Source organism: Haliotis cracherodii, unplaced genomic scaffold (genome assembly GCF_022045235.1).
Source record: "Haliotis cracherodii isolate W230 unplaced genomic scaffold, xgHalCrac1.p SCAF_16, whole genome shotgun sequence".
Lineage (NCBI taxonomy): Eukaryota > Metazoa > Mollusca > Gastropoda > Lepetellida > Haliotidae > Haliotis > Haliotis cracherodii.
In genome coordinates this window covers 16,589,381-16,608,538 of record NW_027266271.1, presented here as the reverse complement: position 1 = coordinate 16,608,538, position 19,158 = coordinate 16,589,381, and the positions used below count along the sequence as shown (strand labels likewise).

General features: G+C 41.6%; 1 protein-coding gene across 1 annotated transcript; it reads left to right on the top strand.

Annotated features, from left to right (window-relative positions):
• The first annotated feature begins 8,846 nt into the window (after positions 1-8,846).
• Positions 8,847-17,580, top strand: LOC139463425 (uncharacterized). The gene is made up of 5 exons (XM_071244685.1): positions 8,847-8,934; positions 12,791-12,886; positions 15,357-15,458; positions 16,580-16,703; positions 17,512-17,580. The coding sequence occupies exons 1-5, from the start codon at positions 8,893-8,895 to the stop codon at positions 17,529-17,531; spliced, it is 384 nt and encodes a 127-aa protein (XP_071100786.1). The 5' UTR covers positions 8,847-8,892; the 3' UTR covers positions 17,532-17,580.
• Positions 17,581-19,158: the final 1,578 nt, after the last annotated feature.

Here is a 19,158-nt window from a genome sequence, read left to right as displayed (position 1 = left end):
TTCAGCTAACTTCAAACTTCATGTTGTAAACCTAAACGGTCATCTGAAAAAACACCAAAGTTTTTTCTTGTCAGCTTGGTTAAAATGCGAAATTCTGATTGCACAATCAGACGCATATTAATATTTTTGCATGCCGTGACATCGTAATTGCTGTTTCCCGGCGTCGTAAAATATTAGTTAACCTTATGTCAATAAGTGACATCTATTAGCAATCCCAGACGATGCTGTATTCCCGCAGACGCCCTTAGATTAACTTGGATAAAACTTCATTTCACCACAACCAGTCTCAATGTTGACATTATATCAAAGTTTACGCCCGCACTGACGGGCTACCAAACCCCACCGACGTTAAACTGATGCATCGCTAACATATGTCATCGCAACATCGTCGCAACGTGACCTAACGAGTCGTTGCAGTGTGGTAGATGCGTCAGCGTTCTTTCGTCACGCGACAGCAGCAGAAGGAACGGACAGCAGGATTGAGTGCTGGATTCGGCTAATGATGAACCGAGGTGTCTCGTGTTGACAAATATGTTTTTAATGGAGCTTTATTTGAAATAGATACACTAATTAAGCTGACATGAACGCTGGCTTCCTGTCTCTGGATAACCTTCTCTGAAACATGATTGTTTCCCGGACGCTTGTTGGGATATGGAAATAGAAGCGCAGAGTGTACAGGTTACACCCAACCAAATGTTTTCCCATAGACTTCGATTCTACAGTAACGTTATGTTTTTTTTTAAAAATAACTAAGCATTCAACAGCTATTACCTGTACGTGTGTGCACAGTTTGGCCCTAGAGCAGCAATAAAAAAATTAAAAAATGACTAGCTTAGCCAGCTCCTTTTCCGAGTACAGGAAGCTAAACACACCACCCCCAGTTTCGCACCAAATGTCACCTACTTGAAAATAGCTGTGGCCACATTCAGCATAAGTCATCATGTTGAAAAAGACAGTACTAAATAAAGAAAAACATGGTCAGTTTTATAAACTGGATGGATGTACATTTAAAAGACATAAACATCTTACACAGTATCCTTCAATCACAGCCTGCAGAAATCTCTCGATCTGCACTGAAACGCACTGTCCCAACTGGTTCTTATTTGGTGTAGTAGAACCTAGAAAGAAGAACCTTGACTGGGTTATAAAAGTGACGATTCTGCCTTGAACCTTACTCACTTGTCTATTCAATAACATGGTAAGTACTAAATTCCTTCACCAAAAACGCATCACACCCCGTATGGCCGAAACGGATGGGTATGAGGTGAGGTGAGGTGAGGTGAGGTGAGGTGAGGTGAGGTGAGGTGAAATGGGGTTTAACGTCGCGTCCAAGATAATTGCACTTATATGGCGCATGCATGCACGTGTATAGGTGTGTATGTGGCTGCTTGTACTAGTCCGGACTGATGCCGATTTATAGTGCTAGCTCACTGAGATACCGCGGCGTTCGATCCCATTCATACCAGCAGCTGTGGTCGGGTAGCGACCTTTCCGCCATTTGGGCTTTAGCATTACTTATCCATCAACATTTATGTTTGGCGACATAGTTGCCACATAGCTAAATTTGGCCTGGTATGGTTATGCCATTTAGGCCTTTATTCAATTTATTCCATTTCTAAATTAGGGTAGCCCCTTGGAACCTCCTCACCCTCGGCCATTAAATCCACTGTTGCTTCTTTGGCCATTAAATCTACTGTCATTCTTTTCACATAACTCACCTTCTTCCGGTAGGTGGTCTCTTGTTCTATTATCACGCAATATTTACAGTTAGTACTTGCGACTAATTGTTTTTATTTTCTTCCTAGCATTTTCGCTAATTCCCTGATGCTTTTCATGTGCTGTTTGTGATAAGTGTGTGACCCAGACAGGTTTCATTCAAGCATTGGATTCGAACACAGTACCCATCTAAACAATTTGAGGGCGGTCGGGTAGCCTTGTGGTTAAAGCGTTCGCTCGTCACGCCGAAGACCCGGGTTCGATTCCCGACATGGGTACAATGTGTGAAGCCCATTTCTGGTGTCCCCCGCCGTGATATTGCTGGAATATTGCTAAAAGCGGCGTAAAACCATACTCACTCACTCACTCACTCTAAACAATTTGAGGGGTGAATTAAACCCATAACTGAAAGAACTAAATATTTGGTATTACCAATGGGGTTTCTTTAATATAAACGTGTCAGCAAGCAGACACAGCTAGAATTATGCTCAGTTCGTATACACGGGATGGTCGGGTAGCCTAGTAGTTAAAGCGTTCGCTCGCCACACCGAAGGCCCTGGTTTATCGTCCCACATGAGCACAATGTGTCAAGCCCATTGCCTGTGCCCCCAGCCGTCATAAAGCTGGAATATTAATAAAAGCGACATGAAATCAAACCCCACTCACTCGAATATCGGCGTGAAAGAGAGATTCATATTGTTACATCTATCAATGTACAAAACTAGGTAATCAAACAGGTATTACTCACAGCAGCTGAAGGGTTCTGTGTTTTCATCTTACCCAGTCAGCCACTACAGCGTGGAGTATGTGATGTGATGAAAGCATCACATAATAAACGGAAGGAACACATGCAAAAATGGATCATGGCGCGTGAAAAACCCCGGAACCTATATTGCACGTATGCCATTTTGACCAAAAGAAATGAAAACATGGATGCAAGGCATCAATCAATCATTTTTCGTTTTTAGTATATTTCCAAAACCTTCACCGGAATATTATCCATCATAAATTCCCTGCCTAAGTCATCTCGGGTCACAGTTCGGTGTATCTAGCCCTCCATTAGGCTTAAAGGAACCTGCCAATTTTCACTATCTTATAGATAAGGTCACAGTTCGGCAGAAATGTCTCCTCAATAGGACTTAAAGTCTTATTTCCCATAGGACATGTTATGCTTTCAATTACCGAACTCTCATCCCGAATGACAACTATCGATTGGTGGAAATATTAAGCCTATCAGAGCATTCGGGGTCTTTCCTTCTAATTCTGTAAGATGGCAGCCCGCCGATAGAGGAGAAGATGAGCGTTCCTCACTGACAAACACAACTATAATTCTTAATTGGACCCACCGTCCTAGCTTCTACATGGGAATCGGACTTGAAAGAACTTACAAACAAATAAGTTTAAAAGCTAGGAACAGGGAGTGTTTGCCATATGTCTTGGCGTCTATACCTGTTTCATATGGGCAAATAACGACTCGCTATGCAAGTGGGTCAATGAAAACTAGTTCTTGAAAATTGCTGCTATATGCATCGATATATTGATACGTTACTTGGGAGAATTTGTAGAGGGCCAAACACGTCTTTTGAAAGACATGGCCCTGCACTTTGCCAGTCTTTACATTGTAAACACTACATATATAAATGGTATATCTTATTTTCAGTTCAAATGCCCTTAAATCTAATTAATGCTTCAATGGTTTTCGTCTCGAAATTGTTTGAAGTGTAGTGCCACTATTTGTAGTTCTCGTCTCCTAGTGGTATAAGTAATGAGACATTATTATTTTTTTATCACAAGTACCCAAAGCGTAAAACGTTATTTTTTCTTTAATATAAAAAGTTTATTATCCGAAGAAACTAATTCCACTGGGCATAAAGGGACAAATAGCAGTGAGAAGATTATGAATGACAATCAGCGATGACTCCAGATGTTCAGGGTTTTAAAACAGTCAATAAACCTTTTCGTAAATGGGTTAGTACAAGAAATATATTAATGGGTTAGTACAAGGAATATATAAACTTGAACTCATTTATCACGACATAACATTTAAGTCGATGCACTGTTTTTCCGGCAGAATTTGCATCAGGACTATGGTCTAACATCGCTTGTATCAAACTGTAGATGAGTCAACCTTCTTCAGTGCAGTCATGACAAACTACATGAAAAGAATACTTTTACGAGAGAAATGATACAAGAATAAATAAAACAAGATGCAATTTTGAAATACTTCTTTACCGTGACACCAAACGTTGAAAATACATGTCTGAAAGTAAATTCTCCTGCGTAATCATTATAAAAAGAAACAAAGTAACAAGAGGTAATGACACGGGGAAATTGAGTCCTCGAACACCGATACAGGATCTGCTCCGTGTGTGTATGTGAGGCAGCATCACACAGATTGAAACGGGAAGTTGTATTTTGAAACATGGAACTCAATAAAACCATGTTCCTTTAAATGACTTTCGACATGAATGCAAACGGTGCTGTTCCATCAGTTAATTGTGTCCTAAAAGAGAATGTCGAGCAAATCAAAGACGCGAAAAGGTCAATGAAATTGTAATCATGCTAAAATCAAATGAAACCTCCTAGGATACAATCAGCCGAGGAAGACGCTAAGGTCGAATGTGGTCTTATTAAGGCAAATGTAATTGTTTTCGTGGGATTCGAAATTAGAGACTGTAATCAGCCCTAGGTTAAAGATTATATAAAACCCAGGACACCACCATGTAGGAAGCAATCCACAAGTAAAAAGACGAGGTCGTGAATCCCCCGAGGGCTTTGTAAAGGATTGAAGGCTTTAGTTGTGCCTCTTGTATTTCCCGTCCATGTCTCTTCCTGGATGGCAAAGATTGGGTGGGTTAGCCTTGCTATTGATTCTGGTAGTGTGATGATCAATTACAGGCTGTTATCGGCCCTACAATGGAGGAGGGAGGAGAGTTACCTTCTCTATGTAGCACAGAAGGGGTCCGATTTCTGAAGATGTTTCACTCTGAAAGGGACACACTGACATGTAAGGGCTGTTGCATTAAGGGAATGTTTGCAGAATCAGTGTAGTATTGGTACGTCAATACTCGACTCGTGTAGAAAGTTTGAGGATAATTTAACTAAAGAATTTTCTCTTGAGAGTGTACAAGTTGTTGTGCTTAAGGAACGAGTGTTAATCTTGAAGTACGTTGAGAAGGAATTAGAAGACCCATATTTTTGGATATAAAGGCTGGAAAACTCCCTTGACACCTTTTCGTAGAGAATGTAAATGAAAAATTGTTTGTTCGAATGGAAGTTAAACCAAACATGTAGACACATAAGAGGATTAGTTGAATGGATGGAATAAGCGATGACCATTCGAAATGACAACATCATGAGAACGGTCCATTTAGAAAATGATTTACCATCTCACGTTGACGTTCGAGTCATATTGTTCTGGTATATGTAGAGAAAGACGCGCGGACACTATGTGTCTCATGTAGAGAAAGACGCGCGGACACTATGTGTCTCATGTAGAGAAAGACGCGCGGACTCTATATGTCTCATGTAGAGAAAGATGCGCGGACACTATGTGTCTCATGTAGAGAAAGACGCGCGGACACTAAGTGTCTCATGTAGAGAAAGATGCGCGGACACTATGTGTCTCATGTAGAGAAAGATGCGCGGACACTATGTGTCTCATTTAGAGAAAGACGCGCGGACACTAAGTGTCTCATGTAGAGAAAGACGCGCGGACACTATATGTCTCATGTAGAGAAGGACGCGCAGACACTATGTGTCTCATGTGGAGAAGGACGCGCGGACACTAAGTGTCTCATGAAGAGAAAGACGAGCGGACACTATGTGTCATATGCAGAGAAAGACGCGCGGACACTATATGTCTCATGTAGAGAAAGACGCGCAGACACTATGTGTCTCATGTGGAGTAAGACGCGCGGACACTAAGTGTCTCATGAAGAGAAAGACGAGCGGACACTATGTGTCATATGTAGAGAAAGACGCGCGGACACTATGTGTTTCATGTAGAGAAAGACGCGCGGACTCTATGTGTCATATGTAGAGAAAGACGCGCGGACACTATGTGTCTCATGTAGAGAAAGACGCGCGGACACTATGTGTCATATGTAGAGAAAGACGCGCCGACTCTATGTGCCATATGTAGAGAAAGACGTGCGGACACTATGTGTCTCATGTAGAGAAAGACGCGCGGACTCTATGTGTCATATGTAGAGAAAGACGCGCGGACACTACGTGTCTAATGTAGAGAAAGACGCGCGGACTCTAAGTGTCATATGTAGAGAAAGACGCGCGGACACCACGCGTCTCATGTAGAGAAAGACGCGCGGACACTATGTGTCATATGTAGAGAAAGCCGCGCGGACACCATGCGTCTGATGTAGAGAAAGACGCGCGGACACTATGTGTCATATGTAGAGAAAGACGCGCGGACTCTATGTGTCTCATGTAGAGAAAGACGCGCGGACACTATATGTCTCATGTAGAGAAAGACGCGCGGACTCTATGTGTCTGATGTAGAGAAAGACGCGCGGACACTATATGTCTCATGTAGAGAAAGACGCGCGGACACTATGTGTCTGATGTAGAGAAAGACGCGCGGACACTATATGTCTCATGTAGAGAAAGACGCGCGGACACTATATGTCTAATGTAGAGAAAGACGCGCGGACACTATGTGTCATATGTAGAGAAAGACGCGCGGAAACTATGTGTCTCGTGTAGAGTAAGAGGCGCGGACTCTATGTGTCTCATGTAGAGAAAGACGTGCGGACACCACGCGTCTCATGTAGAGAAAGACGCGCGGACACTATGTGTCTCATGTAGAGAAAGACGCGCGGACACCATGCGTCTCATGTAGAGAAAGACGCGCGGACACCATGCGTCTCATGTAGAGAAAGACGCGCGGACACCATGCGTCTCATGTAGAGAAAGACGCGCGGACACTATGTGTCTCATGGTACTTCGGAGACAATGGCTATGTTCCCATGAATACTTTCAAAAAGGAAAGGAATAGGTAAACTGGTGATTGTCACGAAAAAACATGTTACGGTATACGAGAAGAATGTTTAAGTGGTCGTTATGTTCTATCATACACATGTGACTTAGGGGTCAGTGGGATAGCGATCACCCCTTAGTTGGTTTCTATTCCCAAAATTGTTGGTACCCTCGTAAAGCGGATTAAAATAACACTTACCCACTCTCCCACTTCACGGTTAGAAAATTGACACATGTACGTTCGGGATACAAAAATGATAAATGATAAACAAACTGATACATTTATACTGTGGATAAATAATTGTACAGTTAGTCAGGAATGGTAAACTACGTGTGATGATGTGTCTATGAAGTTAAAGGTAAAGGTGCACGACATCGATCTTATCGATAAAAACATTCATGGGACAAAACCCTGTAATCATAAGAAAACTCAGATTCCTTTATCATAATCATGCCTGTATGAAACACTATAAAAAGTAATGATACAAGGTGTTTGTGAGAGGTGAACGTGTCCTACCCCCACAGACAGCTCCTGTCACAAACACACGCCAAGGAAAATCAAGCGTTCATTTGCACAGAGACGGGAACATCTGCTAAAAGTCAAAAATAGGGAATTGTCTCCGATATCATCTGATGCGTCAAGTTTGGAAATACCCTTCACATGTCTACCAAAAATGATTTTGACTTTTGAGCAAGAGTAAATAGTCGAGTCTGGACCAGACAATCCAGTGTTTGATCCACGCAATTGGGATACGATGTCATGCATCAACCAAATCAGCGAGCCTGACCACCCGATCCCGTTAGTCGCCTCTTACGACCAGCGTAGTTGCCTTTTACGGCAAGCATGGGTAGCTGAAGACCTATTCTACCCCGGATCTTCACGGGTGTACTTGTTACTAAAGTGTATTCACATCAACAACACGAGTGTGAAGTAGGCGGTCAATGATAGAGGTACAACGGTTCATCAGTTGTTCGGTGCAACACTACCGCCTCCGTGGTCGATTGGGTTGAGTCTGCCCGGGGAGCGGAATGTCGATGGCTCGATCAGCAGCTGCGTCATACCAAAAGGCCTTAAAAGATGGTACTTGTTGTTACCCTTCTTGGCGCTCGGCTAAAACAGGGACTGGTCGGCTCGGAGTCAGTATACTGTGTGTGAGTCGGGTATTCTTGTTAAACTGCAGCGTGGTATCTCAGAGGACTAGCTCTATAAAATCGGCATTAGACACACACACACACACACACACACACACACACACACACACACACACACACACACACACACACACACACACACACACACACACACACACACACACACACACACACACACACACACACCAAAGTGGTAAACGTCAAAGATACATCAAAATGTCCCCCCACATCAAGCTGACGCGCCGTGATTTAACTGAAAAACTATTCAACCCCATTAGCCTCCATTCATCCACCTGCTCATACACACAGCCACGTCTTACAAGAATATTTGTTTCTGGTCCTATGCACAGCGTACAGGTCACAAGGTCGGTCGCGGAGAGTCATCAGATGGGTGACCTCGTTTCGGCAGCTTGGCTCCTGAGAGTTTCTAGGGCTTCGGTCCTGCCCCACACTCAATCACATGTAACACATGTGGTGTCTCCTTAGGCAAGTGACTTTGTTCGAAATGTGCCTCTGTTCACCCAGCAGTGAATGGGTACCCGGTAGGATGAGATGGTAATGTGGTTGTTAACCTTCTTGCGCCTATCGGTTGGCTTGGGTTGTATACACTGGGAGCTGAGAATGATAGTTGAGTGCACACTGATCCAGTGATCGGGGTATAACAGCGCTTTTATGGAAATATGGCCTATGATTATGATTATGATTATTATGAATAATCGGTTAATAAGCAAATGTAACTGTATGTTCATAACGCTCTGAAATCCACACCTTGGCATACCAAAGCGCCTGCAATATGTGAAAAAAAAGATAAGGACGAAAGAGAACAATGACGATCATATATAGTCCTACCGACAAGATAGGCATTCACAAAGAGACTTACATATGCTCGGCTTCCCACGACCATGTCATCATACACCACATACCAGCTGACTCCTAGAAAGACTTGAAAGTAGCAGCTGGTGTCCTGGGTCGATGTCTACATAAGATAAGATATTACGCTGTCACTTTTTAGTTGAGAATTGCTCTAACATGAAGTCTGTAATATCATTTTTTATCCTTTGTATAGCCTCGGTAAGTAAATGTTGTCTTGGTGTGTGTATTCAGACAGTATTATCGTTTTTGTACGAATTTTCATAAATGTATTTGACAATTGAACACAGACGTGTATTTAAACTTGGGCAGCCTATCATTGGAATAACCAGACTGAGTCTGTTCTCTCCCTATAGGGCGATGGGGTAGCCCAGTGGTTAAAGCGTTCAATTGTCACGCCGAGGGCCCGGGTCTCATGCCCACATGGGTACAATCTGTGTCCCCCAGGGTGATATTGCTGGAATATTGCTAAAAGCGGCGTAAGATCCCACTCACTCACACACTCACTCACTCCCTAACTCACTCTACATGTATGGTATACACAGTGTTGCTTGATATTCAAGCTTCAGGTTCCTGTTCGCGAACACCTAGTGTCATCACTGATCCATTCATATAATTTTGCCTTTTACGCCTAATGGATAATCGATACTGGTTATTTTCTGGCATTGACGTTTATATTTAATCTGTACACAATTGAAGAGAAAATATGCCTTTTCATATGCTCGTTTAAACATCTTTTTTCTTAGAGTTGAAAAGAATGCGTTAACATGAATCGGTATAGAAATTAAAACTGATGCATAAAAAATACTTTTGCAAAATCAGCAGAAAATGAAACGTGATTATGTTACTATAAATTGGCAGAAAGCAGTGCTCAAATTTAATTTTGACTTTATTGTTTAAATGAAGGTAAAACGTCCGTCTCTGATTCAACGCGTGATGATAGGGGACACAAAGACTGTGCTTCGCATATTGTAGACACGTGATAAATGAAGCAGGGGTGACTACATAACTACATACTACTGTATGACTATATACAAAACTGCCTTATCTACTGATAAGTAGAACTTAGAGGTAGGCAACATGAAACACAGCACTTTCAGGGCATCAGTAAAACTAAATAGCCTTAAAAAGGAATGTCATTGGGTTAAAGCGACAAGAAAGTCTGCTTTCTCTACTTTTCTGTGCACACAATGTAGACGTTTGTGACAATCTGCTCACCAATATCGCTTTCTGTGATTTAACCTACAAAACTGGCTTCCTCGGGAGAAAGCACTTGGGTGAGATCAAGCAATATCTCTAAGGGGACATCGCAAGAATGAAATGATCTGCAGACCATTGTCACGTCATTATATTGCGATGTCATGTAACCAATAACGTTACAATAGGCTACAAGACATTTATCATCCAAAACTGCCTTCACTTCAGATTCTTTATTGCAGATTCTTTATTTCACTACAGGCCACCGACGGTGTTACAAGAGCATATATACAGTACATAATAATAAATTATAAATAATTAATAAATATAATATGTACATCAAGATGGTTGTGTGCATTGAGATTTAGTATTCAAGGTGGGAGATACAAATAATACACATATTGGTAGCCTTTTTTAAAATTAAAAACACATTTGACCACTTTACAAAATCTGCTAGGTATAAGTAAAAGTAATATATAATGGAATTCATTAGCTATTGAGAGTTACAGAGTGGAGATGGACGTTGTTCTCTGGGTACATTATTCCAGCGGCCAGTCTCGACTGGTAAATTGTGGTTATTGGTACGAAATGTTAAGAGTGGATAATAAACAGATTTAGGTAGATAGAGATAGTTTTCAAATAATGACATTCCTTTCAGATATTTATAATAGAAGCCTTTTGAACGCGACGCTATTGAACTTCCCCAGGACTGTAAACAATGATCGGTCTGTATTCCTTCTACAGACGAGACACATGGTGTTGTAATTTCATAGCATATCATACACTTGGGTAAGACCACACGAGTTTATTAAACATTCTAAATCATATAACTTAGGGTGCGTAGCATTACTTTTACTGGATTGATACATTAAAGAACATTTATTTTTATTTTAAGGGGATTGTATAATAATTCTATCCCCAAAACCTATAATTCTCTTAGTTACTATGATATAAAGGGGGTGGGGGGTGGGGTGTGTGTGTGTGTGTGTGTGTGTGTGTGTGTGGGGTACTGCCTCATTCGCCATAGACTATAAAGGGAGGTGTAGATGACTTTACCATATTCAGACTTCCAGATCTTGAAAAACGATAATACGTGCAGGAATGAAAAACGACTGAAAGGAAATAAAAAGACTATTCATTCTCATTGTCTTAATATAATACGTCTATATCCCTTCTCTCAGACTTGCGGATCCTCTATTAACCAGAGTATTGTATTCCCATTCTATTATGATATATACCATAGAACCCCATTCGCTACCATAATCTCGTTTTGACCTTGATTCGAATGGCGCGGCGTTAAACAGTCTAATCAAATTAATCCTACGAGCGTGAGAAATTATATGGTACGTCAGAGATAGGAGGGATGGAGGTTGTGACAATGCCATGGTAACCAATGTGTCCACTTTATTTATGACAAAGGATTGGACATAGAATATACAAGACAATCGAAGATGAGGATTGAGGAGCGTTGGGGTACTTGCTAAAGCAAAACGGGTTTGGAGCCCTTTGATTCTCCCGCTGGTACCGGGACTGTACGTTTTTAATCCGCGTCGTTATTTAGCCCTTGGGACACAATCGAACGCTTTTAAGCCCATGGGCATAAATTAAACTGAAAAATTGATTGCCTTCACTTATTGGATGTTCTTCAACAAGTGTTGTAGTACGCATCTATGCGGCCAATTTGCACCAATAGTGCACTTCAAGCGCTTTTGGAGGTTTCCACATTCACAAGACACACCAGAACCCTAACGTAGGATATATTCTGGATATTCAGGGTGACATTTAAAACGCATATGGCAGACACACACAACCACGACATTGGTTTGTTGTTACTTTTTTGACAGTTGTCATTTCAATTTTAAACGTGTTCTTGTCTCATAGTCATCAAGTTGAAAGTGAAAATCGTGTCTTATGTTGAAGTGTTGCTCTATCGTTCCATTTTTGAGAATTAGTTCATTAAACAACTTGGCACATTCATTCTTCCTATCATGCTTAAATTTGAAAAAAACGTTACTGAATTAAATAGGCAAACTCCGTTATTAACCCCATGTCTTAAACACGTGCATGTTGAATATTGCTTAGCAAAAAGAACCAAAAGTAACCAGACTGATATATGTCCATATGTTCCAGATTGGTGCATAGCTGTCTCTACGACAGACTGATATATGTCTATATGATCCAGATTGGTGCGGAGCTGTCTCTCCGACAGACTGATATATATGTCAATATGTTCCAGATTGGTGCGGAGCTGTCTCTGCTACAGACTGATATTTGTCAATATGTTCCAGATTGGTGCGGAGCTGTCTCTACGACAGACTGATATATGTCCATATGTTCCAGATTGGTGCCGAGCTGTCTCTGCTACAGACTGATATATGTCCATATGTTCCAGATTGGTGCCGAGCTGTCTCTCCGACAGGCTGATATATGTCCATATGTTCCAGATTGGTGCGAAGCTGTCTCTCCGACAGGCTGATATATATCCATATGTTCCAGATTGGTGCATAGCTGTCTCTCCGCCAGACTAATATATGTCAGTATGTTCCAGATTGGTGCCGAGCTGTCTCTCCGACAGGCTGATATATGTCCATATGTTCCAGATTGGCGCATAGCTGTCTTTCCGACAGGCTGATATATGTCCGTATGTCCCAGATTGGTGCCGAGCTGTCTCTACGACAGGCTGATATATGTCCATATGTTCCAGATTGGTGCCGAGCTGTCTCTACGACAGACTGATATATGTCCATATGTTCCAGATTGGTGCCGAGCTGTCTCTTCGACAGGCTGATATATATCCATATGTTCCAGATTGGTGCATAGCTGTCTCTCCGACAGACTAATATATGTCAGTATGTTCCAGATTGGTGCCGAGCTGTCTCTTCGACAGACTGATCCCGGTGGACAAGTGCACGTGCCGGACACAAGCAACCCCGTTTTCAGTCTGGACCAGAGAAACGTTGGTATTCTATTGTTCTACTTTCAGTATTCCAATCACATAATTGTGCCTCTTACGCCCTATGGAATTTGTTTCAGCTGAAGTTAGAGACTGATTATTCTTAGGAGTTGTGAATTTAGATGTGCTCGTCATGCAGACAATCGGTAGGTTTCATAATGGATAAGAACAATGAAGGTGTTCAAAAGTTTCAAATGTGATCATCGTGCAGTCAATTCGGATGTTTCATAATGGATCAGATAGTGTTCTATAGTTTCAAAATTTGATCATCGTGTAGTCAATCCTGATGTTTCATAATGGATCAGATAGTGTTCTATAGTTTCAAATGTGATCATCGTGTAGTCAATCCTGATGTTTCATAATGGATCAGATGGTGTTCTATAGTTTCAAATGTGATCATCGTGCAGTCAATCCTAACGTTTCATAATGGATCAGATGGTGTTCTATAGTTTCAAATGTGATCATCGTGTAGCCAATCCTAACGTTTCATAATGGATCAGATGGTGTTTTATAGTTTCAAATGTGATCATCGTGTAGCCGAGTTTCACCTGTTTAGCACAAGGATCACAGCGTAAGGAAACGTGTAAGGATGCTTCTGTTATACTACTATCGGATCTTTATTTGTACATTATTCCCATCCTGTGTAAACATCAGCCTGTATATAACCACATACACGTACCCGTTCAGGTTTCAACTGGTGAGACATATCACATGAAACTTTGTTAAACACAGCAAAGAAGTTCATATAAGTACCGAGTCTTCATATAACACCACAGTGTTGATGAAGGAGGTGTTGTGTTACTTACCAGTGCAAGAATCCGCTTGTCCTGGGTTCGAATCCCAGATCACCCCGTTATGATCCTCGGTTTGTCAGCTTCGACCCACATCGTTTTGGGCTTTACTCCCACATGAAACTAACACGATATAACTGATACACTGTTCTGAGCGGCTTAACGTTAAACTGACCCCCACTCACCCTCAATACCTTATCTGTGGACCCGTGAAGATCCGGGGTAGAATAGATCCTCAGCAACCCATGCTTGCCGTAAAAGGAGACTATGCTTGTCGTAAGAGGCGACTAACGGAATCGGGTTGTCAGGCTCGCTGACTTGGTTGATGCAGGCCATCGATCACAATTGCGTGGATCGATACTCATGATATCAATCACTGGATTGTCTGTTCCAGACTCGATTATTTACAGACCGCCTTCGTATAGCTGAATTATTGCTGAATGTGTCGTAAAACAAAAAACCCTCAACCAACCAACCAATCTATGTATTACCTGTATGTATCTCATCAGTATGTGTCAACGGTATATATCATTTGTATGTATTTCAACTGTATGTTTCAATTGTATGTGTCAGCGGTATGTGTCAACTGTATGCTATATCTTCCTGTCACGGCCGTGTCCTGTATGTGTCAAATGCATGCTATATCTTCCTGTTACGGTCGTGTGCTGTGTTTGTCAACTGTATGCTATATCTTCCTGTTACGGTCGTGTGCTGAATGTGTCAACTGCATGCTATATCTTCCTGTCACGGTCGTGTGCTGAATGTGTCAACTGTATGCTATATATTCCTGTCACGGCCGTGTCCTGTATGTGTCAAATGTATGCTATATCTTCCTGTTACGGTCGTGTGCTGTGTTTGTCAACTGTATGCTATATCTTCCTGTTACGGTAGTGTGCTGAATGTGTCAACTGTATGCTATATATTCCTGTCACGGTCGTGTGCTGTATGGCCAACTGTATGCTATATATTCCTGTCACGGTCGTGTGCTGAATGTGTCAACTGTATGCTATATATTCCTGTCACGGTCGTGTGCTGTATGGCCAACTGTATGCTATATATTCCTGTCACGGTCGTGTGCTGTTTGTACCAACTGTATGCCATATATTCCTGTCACGGTCGTGTGCTGAATGTGTCAACTGTATGCTATATATTCCTGTCACGGTCGCGTGTTGTATGTGTCAACTGTATGCTATATATTCCTGTCACGGTCGTGTGCTGTATGTTTCAACTGTATACTATATATTCCTGTCACGGTCGTGTGCTGTATGTGCAAACTGTATGCTATATATTCCTGTCACGGTCGTGTTCTGTATGTGTCAACTGTTTGCCATATATTCATGTCACGGTCGTTTGTTGATTGTGTCAACTGTATGCTATACATTCCCGTCAAGGTCGTGTGCTGTATGTGCAAACTGTATGCTATATATTCCTGTAACGGTAGTGTGCTGTATGTGCCAACTGTATGCTATATATTCCTGTCACGATCATATATTGAATGTGCCAACTGTATACTATATATTCCCGTCACGGTCGTGTGCTGTATGTGCAACCTGTATGCTATATATTCCTGTCACGGTCGTAGCTGTATGTGCCAACTGTATGCCATATATTCCTGTCACGGTCGTGTTCTGTATGTGTCAACTGTATGCTATATATTCCTGTTCCTGTGTCATGTGTTGCAGGATGTGGTGGCCATCGTCACCAAGTCCGGGTGTTACCTGTACCATCTGACGGACGAGGAAGTGCTCAGTGCGGCCAACCCTGGCGGTGTGGATGACATGGATGTAGGTTGAACACCTGGTGTTTTCAGTGATCCATCCATGTGATCTTCTCCGCTGTTGTGCCCTTTTAAGCCCAGTAGAATGTTTCGGCAGATAATCGAGACTGGTTATTCTCTGGTATTGGCGTTCTATCTTCACGACCCAGACGGGATATGCCAGTCCCTTGCATTCTCTTATACACAGAACGACCTAATAATACTTGTGATGTACAGTGAAACCCCATTATTACGGATCCTGATAATTCTGAAACCTTCCGGATGATCCTGCTCGGACCATCCATATTTAGAGGAAATGAACTTTGTAGGTATAATGCTTTATTCCAGGAACATGTTTATTCGGACGATCTTTGTCCTGGGAACAGTTTCTTTGTTGTTTAACGTCACAGTCCAGATTAAAGGGGGTTCACTGTATCAAGATATCGAGATGACCCAAGTGTAGCAAGGCGTGGAGTCATTCCACAGATACCATCCGTACCTTTTCAGCTTGTTGACGGGGTTTTACCTCTTTGGTTATGTCGACAAAGCCGGCGACCTTGGATCAGTAGGGCCGTGGTTCGAATCCCAGTTATGGTCGCTAAACAATCATGAATGATGAAACTTCTAATAAAAAAGTCACCATAGCCTGAAACAAGTCATATGTATTTACAGACGTTTGTTAATTACGTGTATGTTTCCAAACGGCCAACGTTACTTCCTCACACAACACAATTTGACCAACACAATTACTTTGCAATCATGTCATTTCATATCCTGCAATGTCCAGAGATAAATTCCCATTTCTGTACATCAACTCGATGGTACGAGCGTTAACATATCTCATTTACATCCAGTTCTAGTACCAACTACTGACACAAAACATGTTCAAATTTCAGTGGAACCTGTTATTTCGAACCTAGCGGGACCATGTTGTAAATTCGAGATATCCGGACATTCGAGATAACGAAACATGAAAATTATATAGTAAGGGGTCGGGAACAGAAAGTAAGTTCGAGATATCGGTATGTTCGAGATAACAGGGTTCGAAAAAACGAGGTTCAACTGTATCTTATCCGAAAATATTACATGTTGTTTTGGTTGGAAGAGGTCAAGTATTTTGGCACTGAAATATACTGTTATTCTCAACAGCACGTACTGATTAATGAACTGAAATCGGCGAAACACTTTCTTGTGGTTGCAAATCGTGAGTACCATCATCTCAGCCATGACATCAGGGCCGCTTGTCAACAGGGCAACACCTACGACATCAACGGTAAGAACATATATACTAGGGTGTAGCGTGTATGTTTTGAGCGCCCAAATTAAATCAGGTATTGGCTGTTTACCACAGTAGTTAGAGCTACAAGTAGGGATTGGTGCTGAGACAGCAAGGATCGTTATCGGGCCGAAGCTGGGATAATATGGTCAGCCCACTTACCTTATGGGTGCCTCACTCTGAGAGTGTGGGTTCGAATCCCGCTCGGGACTCAACCACCAAAAAGTACTAGAATTTGTACTTTACTAAGAAAGTGTTTTCCCAAATAGAACCTTTGTTATATTTGACCACTTTCTAATTGGCATTGTGTATTCACACTTACCTAATGTTTTCAAAAATATTGCCAAAGATGATATGGGATGATATTCAAGTTCTTTTGGTGGGGCTGGTCACGCCGAAAACCCGGGTTCGAATCCCGACATGGGTACAATGTGTGAAGTCCATTTCTAGTGTCCACCGCCGTGATATTGCTGGAATATTGCTAAATCGGCGAGACACCATACTCACTCACTCATTCTTTTGGTGGGAAGGTGATCTGGGAACTGAGGGTCATCTTGTTATTGCTTGGGTTCATCTATTTGCTTGGGCATGTGATAGCAAGAAAAACATGGACATTAGTCATAATGTCTATCACAAACAAAATTCATCTTTGATCATCTGAGACTAAAGCATATGCTTGACATTATAAATAAGTAATTATTTGCGTGTGTGTGAATAAAGTACAAGTTTGCATCAGATATCATCTGCCGTCGAATATATAGCGATATATACGTAATAGTGTACTGTGATCCATATTCTGTTTCAGATGTGAAGATCGGGTCATAACCATGAACATTGGACATTTGTACACGCGTTAATAAACACAACAAATTCACTTAGCACCTTGTCACATCAGGAACTGGCAAATATGAGATAAGAGGACTAAACTTGATCGAACATTCACCTTGGTTTGGGTCATTTGCAGGCATAGCTGGTTTGATTGAAATAATTCAAACACCACTCTGTATCTGTAAACTCTCATTTAATGATGCGTGTTTGTTTGTTTGTTTGTTTGTTGTTTTACGCCCCTCACAGCAATATTCCAGCGATATGACGGCGGTCTGTAGATAATCGAGACTATGATAGACAAAACAGTGATCGATATTATGAGCATCGATCCACGCCGTCGGGGTACGATGAAATGCAATAAGCCAAGTTCCCGAGCCTTTCCATCCGGTCCATTTAGTCGCCTCTTACGACAAACATAGGTTGCTGGGAATCTAGTCTACCCCGGAATATCCTTTTGGTGATCAGCAATGTGAAACCCGTCATTTCTACCTCACGACATTATTCTTGTTAAAAGTATAGTTCGGATAGATCGTAGAGCTTGTTAACGACTTCTTCAGACAGATCTGAATAAACGCAAGATGCGAAAGGTCTAAAACATGTACAATGGAACCTGGTCAAATAAAAATCCTCGGGACATTTGGGGACTAACCAACAAGCTAAGAGGAATTGCGTGAATGACTAATGTTAATCCCGAGCCCATGGCTAGGGTCTTACATCATTCCTTCATGAGGGACAAATAATCCGTATTTCCGAGTTTCGAGTAGGTTATTCTATATTTTACCCATTGACATTTTATGAGAGAGAAAACGTATAAAATGTCAACCCTCCAGAGAAACTTCACTGAAGGCAGTCGATTGTTCAGATGACGTTATGTGATAAATTGATCAAAATGTGACGTCATGAACGTCTGATCGTATTTTGCTCAACAAGGAAGCCCTGTGACAATTGACCAATCAGCATTGAGAACCGCCAACATGAACATGTCCAAATATCGGAAGGTTATTACACACGATCATTCCAAACTTATGGGTAACTTTTAATGTCAGTGTACTCCGCCAGTTGAGCCTAAATGCCAGGTCAAATGAAGCTATGATATCTATATCATAAAAAGCATTGAACGGCAAATTGTCTGGACTATCAATGGGAGTTAGAAACTGATACAATTATAGCTGGGACTTTCACAATGTATCTTGCAGAGTTTATACATTGTTTGTAGTGATTTACATTGGTCTGTATATTTGTCCCGAGGACGCAGTAATGCATTTGGGGGTATTAGAATTGGGACCATGGAAGGTCTGAAAATGGATTGTATTTCTCATGACGAAAGACATATCATAAAGCTTTCGAAGTTTCAGTTTGATGTTTCAATCATTCCAACATGCATACTCTGTTGTGTCCAATGGCATACATTTATGTATGGAGTTCAAGACAAAAGTGTGAATGTTGATATATTATGATAAAAGCGACAAAACACTTTCCATAATGATAACAAATATGCAGTAAGAGCAGCTTCCTTAATACGATTCCGATTATATCATAACCATGTGTTTATGAATCATTATCAAATAGTAATCATACCAGTTGTTCGGGAAAGGTGAGCACCCGTCCCATAAACATGTACAGG

Excerpts from the sequence above, each read along its gene's own strand:
- LOC139463425 (XM_071244685.1), top strand. The coding sequence starts at position 8,893 with ATGAAGTCTGTAATATCATTTTTTATCCTTTGTATAGCCTCG. Across the intron at positions 8,935-12,790 it reads TTATCCTTTGTATAGCCTCG|ATTGGTGCCGAGCTGTCTCT; the intron begins GTAAGTAAATGT and ends AGTATGTTCCAG. Across the intron at positions 16,704-17,511 it reads CAACACCTACGACATCAACG|ATGTGAAGATCGGGTCATAA; the intron begins GTAAGAACATAT and ends ATTCTGTTTCAG.